The following is a 13,465-nucleotide window of genomic DNA, read 5'->3' on the forward strand; positions in this document are numbered from 1 at the left end:
GGCCGAAGACAGGAAGGCGGGGTTTGGAGGCAGGTTAAGAGCGCTCGGCGGTGGGGCCACGCGTTCCTGAGAAGGTTCAATGGCGTGGCAGGGGATGGCGACCGAGTTCCTGCAGGTGCCGGCGGTGACGCGGACCTACACCGCAGCCTGCGTCCTCACCACCGCCGCCGTGGTGAGCCGGGCGGGCGGGTGGGTATCGCCATGGTTACAGCCCTGGGGGTTGCCATGGTTACGGTTGGACCACCCCCACCCCCCCGCCGGGGGGCAGCTTCTGACGCCCCCTGGTTCCGCAGCAGCTGGAACTCCTCAGCCCTTTCCAGCTCTACTTTAATCCGCACCTCGTGTTCCGGAAGTTCCAGGTGAGGCCGCCCCGCCCCTTGCACCTGCTAGCCCAGCCCCGCCCGCCCCGCGCCTGACCGCCCGCCCCCATGCAGGTCTGGAGGCTCGTCACCAACTTCCTCTTCTTCGGGCCCCTGGGATTCAGCTTCTTCTTCAACATGCTCTTCGTGTATCCTCCGCGGGCCTGGGAGGCGGGGGTGGGGGTGGGGCAGCGGGAGCGGGGAAACTGAGCTCCGCTGGGAGGCACTTCCTATACGGACGCCGCAGGTTTCGCTACTGCCGTCTGCTGGAGGAGGGTTCCTTCCGCGGCCGCACGGCCGACTTCGTCTTCATGTTTCTCTTCGGGGGTGTCCTTATGATCGTATCCTTACGGGCTCTGGAACCTCTGGGCCCAGCCTGTGCTGGCCCTGGGGCCCGGCTTGAGCGCCGGCTGGAGAGGGACAGAGTCGCTTCCTCCAGTTTAGGCTGTATTGAGCGTGCATCGCGTGCTCAGCTCCAGGTGCCAGGGCTAGGTCCAGTGCTGTACCCAAAATGCCACACGGTGGGGTACCCGGGGCTCTGAGCCCTGAATGCCAGTATCCAGGAGGAACTGGGGCCAGGATGAACAGTGGTGGAGCCTGGGGTGAGGTGGAGAGGCAGTGCAGATCAGGTGGCCCCTGGAGGCCACAGTGTGGCCTTAGATTGGGAAGGGAAACCAGCCAGCAGGAGGGTTCCAGGGGTTTAGGAAGTCAGAGTGGCCCTGGGCAGGGCATGAGGCCTTGACTCTGGCCCAGCTGCTGGGGCTCCTGGGCAGCCTCTTCTTCCTGGGCCAGGCCCTCACAGCCATGCTGGTATACGTATGGAGCCGCCGCAGCCCACGGGTGAGGGTCAACTTCTTCGGCCTCCTCACCTTCCAAGCGCCATTCCTGCCCTGGGCGCTCATGGGCTTCTCAATGCTGCTGGGCAACTCAATCCTCGTGGACCTTCTGGGTGAGCCTGCTGTCCATCCAGCCTTCCCCAAGCAGGCTGTCAGGGACCTGAGGGTCTGCTTGGCCAGAGCCCCCCCGTCCACCTGAACTGGACCTCTCATCTGTCCCCACTGCCTCTTCCTGCCCTCACGGCTACCCTGTTCTTCCAGCCCCTTAAACAAGCCAGCCTATCGGTTTTACTTCTTCAGGCCTCACCTGCTTGCTGATGCTTGTGTAGGTTCTGACCCAGGTGGGGATGGGTGGGTCAGGGTTCCTGCTTCATGGCTCCCATTCCTCCCATGTTCTCAGGCCTGACCCCCTCCCAGGACCTGCCCTCTTCTGGGCCAATCCCGGCCCCACCCTGGGCTGGCAGTCTGTGTAGGACATTGGTCACCCGTGCTCTGGGGCCTTCAGGGCTGCACTGGCCGTGGGCTCTGGGCTGTGGAGGGTGGCTTCAGCAGTTGGTGGCTCTCCCACAGGGATCGTTGTGGGCCACATCTACTATTTCCTGGAGGATGTCTTCCCCAACCAGCCTGGCGGCAAGAGGCTGCTGCTGACCCCTGGCTTCCTGTGAGTGCTAAGATGACAGCCCTCCCTACTCCCCCCCAGATGGTTCCCTACCCCATGGGGGAACCCCTGTTGGCTGAAGCTCAGCGTGGGCCCCTCCCCACAGGAAGCTGTTACTGGATGCCCCAGAGGAGGACCCCAATTACCTGCCCCTCCCTGAGGAGCAGCCAGGACCCCTGCAGCAGTGACCCCACCCAAGGCCAGGGCCAGTCCCAGGGGCCCATCTTCCTGGCCTCTGGCAGGACTGCATTCCCGCCGCAACCCTGGCTTGTAGCACAGCTACCTGTCCTGGAGGCTGGGCCATGCCCAGGGCCCACCCGAATAAACAATGACCTGCGTCCTCTTCACACACAGCACTGGCCCTCCTGCCTCGGCCGGCCACACCTTTCCATGCAGGGTAGGTGCTGCTGGCCTTGACCAAGGGCCACCAAGCCTGACTGCTCTCTCAGCCCAAGAGCAGGTGGTAGGATGGGAGGCCCAGAGAGGGTCCAGAACCTACCCACAATTGCCCAGCAGAACTTTGAGCTCTCATCCCCACCCTGACTGTGCCTCCATCAGCCTTCAGTGAGGGGTGTCAGATCTTGGTGGTGGGGCCAGGACTGGGCTAGCTGGTCATGCTGAGCCCATTCTGTGGTGGCTGCTGCCCGAGGGGCCCTCAAGCTGATGCCTCCCTAGGCCCCTCCTGTCCCTCACCAGCAACCCACAAGGGGAGCTTTGCCTCATTTTCCAGCTAAGCAGCTAAAGGACTGGCTAAGTACCCACGGGGCCAGATGCAGAAAGGGGGCAGGCCCTTTCTGTGACCCCAAAGCCTTAAGTGTCACCTTAGCAGAGCCCAACGGCTGAGGCAGAGACCTCTGGGAAGCTCTGCCCCTGCCATTTTCAACTGAGGACGCGGAAGCCTCCTCTGGCCCACAGCTCACTTGCATCAGATGACCAGTCCCCATGGTTTATTCCTGGATCGTCACCAGCACGAGGGCTCCTCCAGCCACCAGCTGTCACGTTCACAGATGACAGAAGTATTCGCCATGGGATTGGACCTTGACATTGTAGTGAAACCTTTGGAGCAGCGGTGGGCTCAGCAGTGGGCAGGTGGCACGTGAAGGCCCCTCCCCGGGCCTCTCCCAGGCAGGTGGCCAGCCTGGCCAGTGGGCTGAGGCAGGCAGGGTGTGTCCCACCCACCAGCTGGGGGCTTGGGCCACCTCCTGTTGGCCTGAACACACACCTCAGCAGTGGAGCCCATTTGTCTCCACAGCCAGCTGGGCCTGGAGCCTTCCTCTTTGCTCAGGGCCTTCCAGTGAAGCCCAGCTGTCTCCTTGCTTGGGGTCCAGCAAGTTCCACTCCTGGATGAAGGGCAGTGGCTGGAGTACAAATTCTTAGGACGTGCTCATGAGGCCCACCACCACCCCCGCCCCAGCCCAGACGCCAGGCCCATCTCACCCCACATCTCACAGTGAGAACCTTCAGAGCTCTGCCCCTGCCCAGTATGGGGCTTGGGCTGGGTACCGGGTGCCATGGGGCCCCAGCCATGCTCCGGGGAGCAGAGCAGTCCTGACCCTCAGCCCTGCCAGCAACTGAAGGTGCGGGGTCTGGGTCCATGGTCTTCAGTTAGACTGTAGCTGTGCCTGGGTCACCCTGTGGTGCCTGGCCCAGTGAGGAGGCCCCCATGTGCCATCCTCCTGGGTCCCACATCACAGGCAGAGTGGGGACCCTTCCACATTACAGAAGAGGATGCAAAGCTGCATCACTCTTCGAGTTGGTGCCAGATTGGGTGTACTGCTCCACACTCTTCTGTTACTCCTCACAACCCGCGGGGAGGGAGGGGCTGGCCTGGCCACAGCATCAGCTGGGGGTGGAGATGGGCCCCAGTCCACCTGTTATGTGTGAGGTGCTAGGAGGTGTGGCGAGAGCAGTGCACACCTGCTGGAGCTGAACAGCTGGGCACGGGCACCCGGGCTGGCAACACGCCCTCAATGACCGCACAAGACGGGGCCTCTCCAAGGACCAGAGAAGCATGCTCCTGGCTGGGGGCAGGGCTGCGGCTGATGGGGCAAGCAGCCCTGCCTGCTGAGCCTCACCCCCTTCTCATCCCTCTGGGACTGCAAGGACTTGCCGAGCACAGGTGGGTGGGATGCCGGGGCCAAGGGGAATCAAAACTGCTCTGAGTCAGGGCCTGGCAGGGCTGAGAATAGAGCCACGGTCCTGCTAAGGCTCAGCTGGGGACATGAGGCAGAGGAGGGTGAGGGTCCTGCCCGCAGCCTCGACCACGTGTCCTGACCACATGTGCTCTCCCCCATTCTTGTTTTGATGCCACCACTTTGAAGAAACGAAACAGGACCTGTCGCCTTTTATTTAAAAAATGTTGCTTGCCCTGCCTGGGGCTCCTATACAAAAACAAAACACAACCCAAAACGAGGCTTCTTCCTGACCAGAGACAGCGGTAGGGACTGGAGCTCAGCAAAAGGAATGTGTACCCTGGGGTGGATGACCAGGAGGCCCCTGCCCCATGCTCCTCAGGATGGCCGGGCTGCCCCCTCCTTGCCAGAAGATGGAGGGGAGACGGTCCAATCTTCCAGATGCTCCGTGGGAGCCAAGCACCACTGGGTGGTTACCAGGCCGGGGCAGTGTTGGCCAGACGCCTCATCCGCCTGCAGGAGGGGAGAGGGCGGTGACCCTGGGCAGCTGCCCCTCCACCAGGGATCTCTAGGGCAGCCAGGGGAAGGGGCAGAGACAGGATGTGGTAGGTGGGATCCCCAGCCCCTCCCTCAGCCTTGGCCTGCTACTTGGGGCCCTGAAGCTGCCCTCTGTCCCACCCACCTCGCCAGGGGTCCCAAAACCTGGTCTAGGCTGTGGTCAGACCGACCCAAGGGCTACTCTTGTCCCCTGCAGGACTAGACTGGGACTCATCATCCAGGGGCCTGCTGGGTCTCGGGAAAGGGGATGGTCCTGTCCTGCCTGAAAATGGGGCTGGGGAGGCACCTTGTGTTCCTGTCCTGGTCGCGGATCTTCTTCTCCATCTCGGCGTCTGTTAGGGTCTCCAGCAGCGGGCACCACTGATCAGCGTCGCCTGTGTTCCGGATGGCAATCTCCACCGTGGGCAGGGGGTTCTCACTGTGGAAGACAGGAGGAAGTAGACAGTTCACAGAGCAGCAGCCGGAGAGGCCCCAGAAAGCGCTGTCCACGCCCCACGGGCAGCTGGAACGCTGGTGTCTGTGCCTGGCCCCCAACAGGGCGGTGGGGGTGCTGTGGCCCAGTAGACACCACGACAGCGACTCCAGGTCTGCATGCTGGGGAAGGGTCCATAGGACAGCGTTGCAGGGCCAGCTGTTCCCACTGCACCTGTGGGGAGGGGGAGGGCCGTCCGCCTTGCTCAGCGTCCACGAAAAAGGAAACCAAAGGAGTCCACCCAGGAGTCCAGATGCCGCTCACTGAAGGCCACTGCCCCTGATGGTCCCACACACAGCTCCTCAGCCTGTCATAGGGCCCAGAACCCACGACCCCTGACTTCTCCACCTTGGGGTCCCTCAGAAACGTCTCCGACTCCAGCTGAGGGCCATCTGCACAGCCTCTGGCTAAGTGGACCCAGCGGTTGGGGGGGGGTCAGCCTCAGCAAGGCCACCAAGGCTGGGGGTGCCTGACCGAGCTGCCGCCTTTGCCAGGAGGGCCAAGCCCAGGCTGCCCGGTGAGCCTCAGCACAGCCCGAGCCCTGCCCCCATCTACCCGGAGCCCTGTAGAGTCAGCTCTGGAGGAGGGAGAGCAGGGAGGCCCCAGGGAGGTGCCCGGTGGATGATGGCACAGAAGAAGATGGGCCCCTGGCCTTGGTCTAAACACCTCATCTCGAAAATGGGGACAATGTCCTTGCTGTGAGGGCTTTCAGAAGATCACTATTACTAAACATCCAATGTACATCCACTATGTGAGGGCCGGGTGCCACTCCCACAGCCCCCCGAGCCCGTACCGAGGGGCTGCCCAGCGTGACTGCAGAGCCCCCGCCCATCCCCCTCACGCTGCTCCTCGGCCTGGAGTCTCAGGAACTGCAGGCGCACGGGGCACAGCCCAGGGCTGCCCTGCTCCCCTGCAGAAGTGGTGCTCGCCTCTTGCTGCCACAGCTTGGCCCATGGGGTCCATGCCCATGAGGCCCGGAGCTGGAGCTGGTGCTGGTGACTCAGAGGCCTGTGGCTGGGCCGCCCCTCCTCGGCTGCTCCTGACAGCTGCTCCCCAGCCGGGGGGCGGTTTGGCAATCCCAAAACCAGCCGGCCAAAGACCCAAACATCATTCCTCACCTCGAGGGCTCCCAGCCGCCTTCCTCAGGAAGGGGAAACATGAAAGTCGCCAAGCCCACGTGGAGGGGAGCCAAACATGTTTTCCTCTTAAACAAGAGCTGGAGCGTGGGTCCTGGAGGCCCCTGTGTTTACCTCCCCGTGGCTCTGGGAAGATTCCACCCCAGTGGGTTTGTTCTAAAATAAGAACTGCTTGAACCAGGCACGGAAGGATGGGCCTAGAGCCAGCAGGCCCCATAGGTGTTGCAGGAGACATGCGGGCAGAGCCGCCCTGAAGCCCTCAGAATCCCCTCTGAGGGGATTGTGCTTCCCGGGCCTCAAGGCCACCTGGGACCCTGATGTTCCCACGACCTGCGGTGTCCAGGCAGGGAGGCCATGGCTGAGGAGGCAGAGGACCTGGACGTTCATCTTCGATGTGACCTCACTTTCATGACCTCATGAGGTACAAGAGGCCAGCTGAGAAGCATGACTGTGCCCACTTGGTAGAGGAGAACAAGGCTGCGATGGTGAGCAACCTGCTCACAGCTCCTCAGCTGGGAGGAGGGGGCAAAACTCGACGTTGCCCTCCTGTTTATGATCAACTAACTTTGGATAAGAGGCCAAACCCACTCAATGGGGACAGAGCAGTCTTTCCAACAAATGGTGCTGGGACAGGAGCCTGGATCAGGCCACTGTTTCTTAGGTATGACACCAAAAGCACAAGCAACAAAAGAAAAAATAGATAAACTGGACATCATCAAAATTTAAAACTTGTGGGGCTTCCCTGGCGATCCAGTGGTTAAGACTTCGCCTTCCAATGCAGTGGGTGCAGGTTCAATCCCTGGTCGGGGAGCTAAAATCCCACATGCCTCTCGCCAAAAAACCAAAACAAAACAGAAGCAATATTGTAACGAATTCAATAAAGACGTTAAAACAATGGTCCACATCAAAAAAAAAAAGAATTTTAACTTTTGTGCCTGAAATGACACTGTCATGAAAGTGAAACATAAACCCACAAAAAGGGAGAGAATATTTGCAAATCATGTATGTGATAAGGGACCTGTAGCTAGGATATATAATGAACTCTTACAACTAAATAATAAAACACCAAATAACCCAATTAAAACACAAAGGACTTGAATAACCTTACGTCTAAAGAAGATATACACACGTCCAACAGCACATGAAAATATGCTCAACACCATCAGCCATTGGGAAATGCAAATCAAACCACACGGAGATGCCACTAGGGTGGCTAGGATCAAAGTCAGATAACAAAGGCTGGCGAGGATGTGGAGAAACTGGAGCCCTTGCTCTGCTGGAGAGAATGTAAAACCGTGCAGCTGCTTTGAAAACAAGTCTAGTGGTTCCTCCAAACGCTAAATAGAGCTACCACGTAACTCAGCAATTCCACCCCTAGGTACATACCCAAGAGAACTGAAAATAGGTGTTCAAACAAAACCTTGTGCACAAATGTTCACGGTAGCACTACTCTTAACAGCCAAAAGTTAACAAAACCCAAATGACCATCAACTGATGACTGGATAAATAAAGTATGGTCTGTCTATATGATGGAATATTATTCAGCCACAAAAAGGAATGAAGTTCTGATACAGGCTCCACATGGACGAACCCTGAAAACATTATGCTAAGAAGCTGGCCACAAAAAACCATATGTTATATGATTCTATTTACGTTAAGTATTCAGAACAGGCATATCTACAGACGGGAAGTAGATCAGCAGTTGCCCAGGACTGCGGAACTGTGCAAACACACAAAAACTCACTGAGTCAACACTCTAGGTGGTGAACGAAAACAAGCCGGCCAGCCCGGCCATGGGGCCAGCGCAGGGGCTGGAGCCCCAGGACTAACCTCTTCTGGTGGCTCTGGTCAGCCAGTCCACAACGACCCTGGTGCCTCTGAACCCTGAGGCTGTTCCAGTGACAATGCCTCTGTCCCCCACCGGGCACAGCTGCCAGGTTCTCTGACCCTTTGCCTGTCCCCAGCTTCCTCCAGCCGCTCCTGCCCTGGCCACCCACTGCCTCCTCCCTGGCCCACACCCTCTGGCCTCGGTGGCCAGGCACTCGCACCTCCTCTGCTGGACAGCGCACTGGTTCTCCCCTGTGTCCTCAGCCAGGGCGGAGGGCTGGCCTGGAGGAGGTAGAGGAACTCTGCAGGATGCCACCCCCCTCATAGTCTTGGTGACCGTCTGACACCCTCACACCCTCTGCCCAGCCCTCCCCTGGGGAGCCCTGCCCCCTTGTCACTGTCTCTTGTCTCCATTCCGCTGGCTCCAGGACATCTGTATGTCCTTCTGGTTCAGCTCTATCCTCTAGCAGCCACACGCCCGCGTCCCCCTCATGCTCACTGCCTGCCTCTGCCCACATCAGGCTTGCCCGGCCCGCTGCCTGTTCTCCGCACTGGTGCCCCAGCTCACTAGCCTGTGACTAGCCTGCTCCACTGTCGCAGAGGAGGGCACCGTGGCCAGACACCAGGCTGGGCTCAGTCTGGCAGAGACAGCCAGCAATGGCTCACAGGAATCCAGAGAGCTTCCAACAGGGGTGACGGGGCCCAGAGCTTAGAGTCCCCTTGAGGAGTCATGCGACTCAGCAGCTGCCAAGCTTCGCGTAGCAGAAACCAGGCTAGGGCTCCCAGGCCAGCTCTCCGTGGGCCAGGCAGGCCCTGGCCCTGGAGATGCGGCGAGCCCCTCTCCTTTCCCCAGGCAGAGGCTGGACAGCAGGGAAAGGCTGCTACTGGTCTCCCGGGGAGCTCCCGAGGTGTGGGGAGCACACGGGGAGAACGCGGGGTGGGGTCAGGAGACAAAGTTCCAGGCCCCCTGCTAGCCGCAGTCCTGCCCCTGGATGATAAAGCCTGACCCCGCGCTCCCCTTCCTGTCCTGCCAGCTCTCCGAGCACCCCACTGCCCAGCCCAGACCCAGCACACGCGAGCCCACGAAGCCTGGTCAGCTGGGGAAGTGCAGCAGCCCTCCTGATGCCAAAGGAGGCCTGTGGCCACCTCCAGACCACCAGGCAGGCCGCACCCACCCAGCTGGCTGGGCCAGGCTGCTGTGGAGGGGGCATGCTTACCACAGTCCCCAGTGGGGCGGCCCTACCTTTGATCCTGAGGATTTGAAAGCTGCATCCTCAGTACCAGAGTCATTCCCACCCCACAACAGACGTGTTAATTAGCTGCTGAAATGGGAGCACTCCATTCAAGCCCTGACCTGCACCCCCGGGGCCCCCGGGAGCCTGCTCTGGAGCTGCAGGTCGCACTGCCGACAGCCCGGAGCCCCGGCAATCAGAGCAGGAGGGATGCGGCCTCATGTGTGGACACCCTCCAAGTTCCCCTGCTGCACACCAGTGAGATGTGGGCTCTGACTCAGCATTTGGGGATGAGGGACTCCCAGGACCTCAGGGTCGACTCTAGGAAGCAAGGCCACCCCAGACTGGCCCCAGGCCGGTCGGCCTCAGCTTGCATGCCGTCAGTGGACACACACCGCGACACCGTGAGCAGACCTCCCATGGGATGTGGAGTGTGGGCCTGTACCCACATCTGTGGAGCAGGATCCCCAGCTAGCGGGGCTGCTGGAGGTCATGGGAGGCCACGTATGTTATGTCAGCCGGGACGCCCAGGGCCTAAGGCCCTGCGGGTGTTGGTCATTCCTTCTCTCTTGCTCAGAGCTACAGGAAAACTGAGAAGGCTACCTCCTGGGATTTCTGGGGGAACCAGCTGAGACACAAACAGACTCATGCGCTCCCTTAGCTGTTCGTCTCTGCAAGGCTCTTCATCTTTGCTCCTCTGCACCACCTTAAGGGGTGGTCCCTCAGTAATGGCCTCCAAATGTGGATGGTGACAGCTTGACGAGCAGAATAAATCCTAACATCCTATTTTGATGCAGAGATACTCAGCGCCGCCCCCGCTGGCACCCCATCCCGCAGAGGAAAAGGAGCTCAGGGGACAGGGCTGGATGTGACGAACAGTCCTGTTGGTGGGCGAGCTCTGCTATGTGGTTAACGCTCACCGACTCCTACCCCGGCCAGGCCCGCACGGCAGGGCCACCAGGAACAGGAAGGCCACATCTGTGTCATGAGGAGCCCCGTCCCCCGGTCCACCCCCACCAGCACCCATGACACTGGACCAAATGCTACATTTACACTCCCTACCCCCCCCCCCCCAGCAGCCTGAACGCTACTCCCTCTTCCACACCGGCACCCAGTACGGATCCAGCCGGCAGGGGTGCCCACCACCTGCTCTCTGACTGAATGAGCAGCCTCTTCCCCTCCAGGGAAGGCAGCATGGAGTAGGCCTTGTTTGAGATTCAGTGCCAGTCCATCAGACAACCCCGACCGAGGAAGGGTCTGGGTGAGTGCAGGGAGGAGGTGGCGTGTGAGGGCGGCAGGGGCTGTTGGCGGCAGAGTGGGTGAGGACAGAGGGGCAGACCCGCCACCTCCTTAGATCCTCCTCTGTGATGGGGGATGGGAGGAGCCAACAGAGGCCGTTGAGCCCGCAAAGCTGCTCTCGGCCAGACGGCATCATGAGGCTCCAGAAAGTCCCAAAGGCATCACCACACACAGGGGGAAGCCTTGTCCCCAGAATGGTCTGCAGAAGGAGGAGGAGGCACCTGTCCAAGACCTACCTGAAGGCGTAGGTCTTCTGATGCCAGCTCAGCTGTCCCCGGATGCTGTACGCGATGGTGGTGACGAACTCCCCGCCCAGCCCCAGCTCAGAGCACAGCTTCAGGGCAAACTTCTCCGGCGAGTTCTCCTTCTCTGACATGTCCCACTCAAACTGGTCCACCAGGGAGATGTTTCCCACGTGGATGTTCAGCTGGGCCAGAACCAGGAACACGAGTCAGAGCAGGCAGAACTGCATCCCCGCTCCAGGCCCATGAGGAAGTGGGACGGCTGCCCTTATCCCTCTGGCTGCAACTCCCCATCCGCAAACGGGGCTGACCCCACAGACCTCCTAGGCGGCCAGAGAGACTGTGGTTCAGGGCCCGGCACTGTCACCCTCTAGGGAGGGCCCCGGGCACCTGAGTCCCGCCTTGCCCCTGTTCCCACCCCCTCGCTCCCTGCACTGGCTGGTAGCCTCTTCTCTGCCTCTTCACGGAACACGCCCCGCCCTGAAATCATCTGCTATGCGCACGGCACAGCCAGGGCCTGGGCGGGGGTGGGGGCGGCGGGAGCGGAGGCCACGCTGGTTCCTGCGCCTCGCTCCCCAGAGGCATCTGTGAGACGTGCCACCTGCAGCCACAGCCTGTGCCCCAGGAGCTCCCCACCCTGACTTTCTACCCCACAGATGGCCTGGGCCTGCTCTGAAACTGGGCATCAGAGACTCACAGGAAGGACAACTCGGGGTCTGGCGGCATTCACTGGGCACCGTGTGGAGACCCCTGCCCCTGCTGTCCAGCCCTCTACCAGCCAAGCAGGCCACGGTGCACCTGCCCCTTCATGCTACTGTCCCCAGGCGCTCAGCTGGGCTTTTAAGATTCGGATCGGGACTCGTCCATGCCTTCAGAGAAATGTGAGGCCCTACCACCTGACCTGTGCGTGAAGTCCTGCACGTCTGGGCCCCCTGCACGGCACTCCACTCTGCAGCCGAGGCCCCGCCACTCCCGCCTCCAAGCCGCGCCCTTGCTGGGCGACCAAGCAGGTCTGCGGGTGAGAATCGGAAGAGCTGGCCCTTCCCAGCAGGAACCACGTGTCTGGTGAGCCACGTCGGCACAACAGGACCGGAAAGCGAAGCAGCAGCAGGCAGCCCGTGGACACATCACACGGGACCACACCACCCTGCGCACCACTCGGCCTGGCCATCAGGGGTGCCACGCAGACCGGTGCCTGTTTGTGCACTGCGCCGACTGCTCATCAACGCTATCGTTTATTAAGAAATACATACTCCTGCTGACCCAGGAGGCGCACAGGGGACACACAGTGGGAAAAACAGACACAGAGTCATCTTCATGGGTTGACATCCAGTGTGGGGTTAAATACGTGAATGAGGGGACATCAGAGGTGTAGGTGCTGAGGGGAAGAAGGGGAGGGGCAGAAAGTGCAGTCAGCCGTTAGCTGACTAACGGGCAGGAAGGCCGCCCGGTGGAGGGGGCATTTTAGGAAGAACTGGACAAGCTGAGAGAGAGCAGGGTGGGGCTCCCGGGGGAGGGTCTGGGCAGAGCAGGGCCTGAGGCCTCCACAGAGGATGCAGGAAGCTCACAGAGTGGGGACTGGGAGCCGTCAGGGGGGTGGTGGGTGGTGAGGGGCGGCTGGACTGTGGGGCCAGGCCCCCCGAGCAGGCTCCCCAGCGTCAACCTGTATCACCCACATGCCATTCCCTCCCCCAGAAAGGGCCCACCAGCCCCCCAGAGTCTGACAGCTCCACCCTCAGCTGCACTGAGCCCCACGGCCCTGGAGGGCCAGGTGTCCTGGTCGCGGTGCCAGCCTAGGCTTTCATTCCACCGCTCCGGGAGCACCTGTGAGCGGCCGCCCTGAGCTAAGGCGCTGCTCTGTGAGGAGACATTGGTCAGATGTCATCCTTCACTGTGTCCCAGAAGCACCCGGCTCCTCTGGAGTCTGTGACACATGGGAAACCCTGGATGTGGCCATCAGCGTGCTCGCCTACCAGGTGGCACGCTCCCCCAAGGTCACAGTGCCCACGAGGCTCTGTCTCCCCAGCAGCAGGCCTTCCCTGACCAGCTGTGTCCGGCCCCAATGCTGGCAGGCCCTCACGACCCCAACCAGGCAGGACCCCGACCTGGGGATGGTCTCCCAGCAGCCTACCAGCCAACACCATCCCATGGGTGGGGATTATAGGTGGGTGTGAGGGCCTGAACGGACCCCACGGCTGAGAGCTGTTTAGTCACCAAGAAAGCCTCTGATCAGGGAGCAGGTGACGGTCCCAGGTGGATTTTCAACTGCCTGACAACTTTCTGTATGGCTGCCCACAAGCCCCATCAGGATAATAAAAAGATGACACTCAGCTACAATAAAACGTCAGAGAAGCCAGCTGTCAAACTCACAAGGACCCTCCCTGTGGCTGATCCCGCCTATTTGGAACCATGCAGTTGGGTGTAGCCAACTCTGCAAGTCCACGTCCCCACCATGGTTACAGGACAAAGATGCAGCACAGAGCGGAGTAGGGACCACCCTCCAGGGGCCACAGGCTGCGCACAGGAACACAGGTGTTGGTCCCACAGCTGCACCCCACACATCCCCACCGCTTCTCTCCCAGGACATCCCCTTTCTTTCTCACCCGTGCCCTTTTTCTGCTAGTTGGCCATAATGAGAAACTGAAGCAGGTTAAGAAAAATAAATTCATATTTCTTTTAAAAGAAATTAACTAGCAAGGAGGTTGAATCAGTAA

General features: G+C 60.5%; 2 protein-coding genes across 5 annotated transcripts in view; one reads left to right on the top strand and one right to left on the bottom strand.

The window, feature by feature from the left end:
* On the top strand, positions 1 to 10,170 carry DERL3 (derlin 3). Of its 2 annotated transcripts, none has more exons than XM_022551185.2 (7): positions 1 to 172; positions 297 to 359; positions 435 to 508; positions 607 to 700; positions 1,113 to 1,308; positions 1,766 to 1,856; positions 1,960 to 10,170. In XM_022551185.2, the coding sequence occupies exons 1-7, from the start codon at positions 80 to 82 to the stop codon at positions 2,039 to 2,041; spliced, it is 693 nt and encodes a 230-aa protein (XP_022406893.1). In that variant the 5' UTR covers positions 1 to 79; the 3' UTR covers positions 2,042 to 10,170. The 2 variants fall into 2 exon arrangements, with proteins under 2 accessions (XP_022406893.1, XP_022406892.1); XM_022551184.2 differs by having other exon boundaries at positions 294 to 359; positions 1,960 to 10,169.
* The window catches only part of SMARCB1 (SWI/SNF related BAF chromatin remodeling complex subunit B1), a 26,973-nt gene continuing 17,690 nt past the window's right edge, over positions 4,183 to 13,465 (bottom strand). For 2 of the 3 annotated variants that reach the window (XM_022551183.3, XM_022551182.3), the window contains exons 7-9: positions 10,746 to 10,936; positions 4,830 to 4,961; positions 4,183 to 4,498 (exon numbers count right to left, since the gene is read on the bottom strand). In XM_022551183.3, the coding sequence (XP_022406891.1) occupies positions 4,459 to 4,498; positions 4,830 to 4,961; positions 10,746 to 10,936 (363 nt within the window). In that variant the 3' untranslated portion in view covers positions 4,183 to 4,458. The other variant, XM_089894799.1, reaches the window with a different exon arrangement.

This window comes from Delphinapterus leucas, chromosome 14 (genome assembly GCF_059928025.1).
Source record: "Delphinapterus leucas isolate spDelLeu-1000000601 "Yukka" chromosome 14, BTC_Dleu_Yukka2, whole genome shotgun sequence".
Lineage (NCBI taxonomy): Eukaryota > Metazoa > Chordata > Mammalia > Artiodactyla > Monodontidae > Delphinapterus > Delphinapterus leucas.

What these genes read in the sequence shown, in the direction of transcription:
- DERL3 (XM_022551184.2), top strand. Translation starts at nt 80, where the DNA reads ATGGCGTGGCAGGGGATGGCGACCGAGTTCCTGCAGGTGCCGGCGGTG. An exon ending in TCCTCACCACCGCCGCCGTG is followed by an intron (nt 173 to 293) that starts GTGAGCCGGGCG and finishes CTGGTTCCGCAG; the next exon opens with CAGCTGGAACTCCTCAGCCC. An exon ending in TCGTGTTCCGGAAGTTCCAG is followed by an intron (nt 360 to 434) that starts GTGAGGCCGCCC and finishes GCCCCCATGCAG; the next exon opens with GTCTGGAGGCTCGTCACCAA.